Raw genomic sequence first — 1556 nt, forward strand, 5'->3', positions numbered from 1 at the left:
CCCAAGCCCCTCCAATGCATTGACTGATTCCATATACCCATCCATATCTTAACCATCAAAGTTCACCAAAAATAGCCACCAACGCCTCCCCGAGGCATTGTTCTTCCATTTTCATTTCAACCGCATATTCCACTTCATCAACAACATCAATCATCGAGATGCTTTCATATTCATGTGGTAGTTTCATACCCTTGCTTGCTTGGAATGTAACCTCTTCATCATTCACACAGAATTTGATCTAATTCCGTTCCAAATCCATTAGTGCTCTTCCTGTGGAAAGGAATGGTCTCCCCAAAATGATAGGGATCTCTTTGTCAACCGCACAATCAAGGATTATGAAATCGGCGGGTAAATGAAACTTTCCCACTTTAACAAGAACATCATCGACAATTCCCACAGGTCTCTTGATGGAACGATCGGCCATTTGCAATTTCATACTTGTGGGCCTTGGCATACCTAACCCTGCTTGATTGTAAATGGCATGAGGCATTAAGTTGATGCTATCCCCATTATCACAAAGTGCCCTTGCAAAATCATGTGCCCCAATAGTACATGGAATAGTGAAAGCTCCCGAGTCTTCTTTCTTTTGAATGGTGGATGTTGCAATGATGGAACTAACCCGGTGAGTCATATTCACCACTTCATTCTTGGTGGTTCTCTTCTTGGTAATCAAGTCTTTCAAATATTTTGCAAAACCCGGCATCTCTCGAAATGCTTCCACAAATGGAATAATCACTGATAATTGCTTGAGAATGTCATAGAACTTTTTGAGTTTGCTATTATCAACCTTCCTAGCAATTCTTTAAGGGAATGGAGGAGGAGGTCTAGGAATAGGTGGTAGAGTTTTTGGTGTCTCTTTTACCTTTTCCTTTACCTTTTCCCGGTTTTCTTCTTGCACTTTCAATTCTTCCGGAAGCTTTTCAACTTCAACAACACTTGGCTCTTCAACCTCAACCTCATGTTCGGACACTTTTACTTCAACTACTTGTTCACTCTCTCCTTGTAGTACCTTCCCACTCCGAGTATTAATTGCCATGATATGAGAATTTGGACCACTCCCACTATCCTTTGGGTTCGCAATTGTGTCACTTGGAAGTGTCCCTTTTTTGCTTCGGATTTTGTTGCCTAGAGAGGTCTCTCATTTGCATCTCCAATTTTTGAATGGATGCAGTATGAGAGCCAACAATATCGGTCACATTCCTCATAGAAGTGTCGGACTTCTCTTGATTTTGCAATACCGGTTTAAGCATGCTTTCCAACTTGGAATCACTCAAGGAACCTTGATTTGAATATTGAACCTTTGGAGGAACATAAGGGTTTGAACTCCGATTTGAGAAGTTGTTGTTGTTATTCCAATTTTCTTGATTTGAGCCACCTTGGTCATTTTGCCAATGTTGGTTGCCTTGCCCTTGCGGGTTAGGCCTCCATTGATTTTGCTATCCTTGACCTTGGTATTGTTGCCTTTGATAACCTCATTGGGAGTTGTTGACATAGTTTGCCTCCTCAAAGTCTTCATTTGATATGGGTTGCACATCCTCCACCACATTTACCTTCTT

The 1556-nt window shown here is 41.4% G+C and overlaps 1 protein-coding gene across 1 annotated transcript; it reads right to left on the reverse strand.

Annotated features, from left to right (window-relative positions):
• Positions 1 to 238: 238 nt before the first annotated feature.
• On the reverse strand, positions 239 to 1036 carry LOC104231122 (uncharacterized). Its single transcript, XM_070151715.1, has 2 exons — positions 863 to 1036; positions 239 to 745 (listed from the first exon to the last, which is right to left on the reverse strand). The coding sequence occupies exons 1-2, from the start codon at positions 1034 to 1036 to the stop codon at positions 239 to 241; spliced, it is 681 nt and encodes a 226-aa protein (XP_070007816.1).
• Between the last annotated feature and the right edge of the window lie 520 nt (positions 1037 to 1556).

This window comes from Nicotiana sylvestris, chromosome 7, assembly GCF_000393655.2.
Source record: "Nicotiana sylvestris chromosome 7, ASM39365v2, whole genome shotgun sequence".
Taxonomy (NCBI): Eukaryota; Viridiplantae; Streptophyta; class Magnoliopsida; order Solanales; family Solanaceae; genus Nicotiana; species Nicotiana sylvestris.

Excerpts from the sequence above, each read along its gene's own strand:
- LOC104231122 (XM_070151715.1), bottom strand. The coding sequence starts at position 1,036 with ATGGCAATTAATACTCGGAGTGGGAAGGTACTACAAGGAGAGAGTGAA. Across the intron at positions 746-862 it reads GGGAAAAGGTAAAGGAAAAG|CAATTATCAGTGATTATTCC; the intron begins GTAAAAGAGACA and ends GACATTCTCAAG.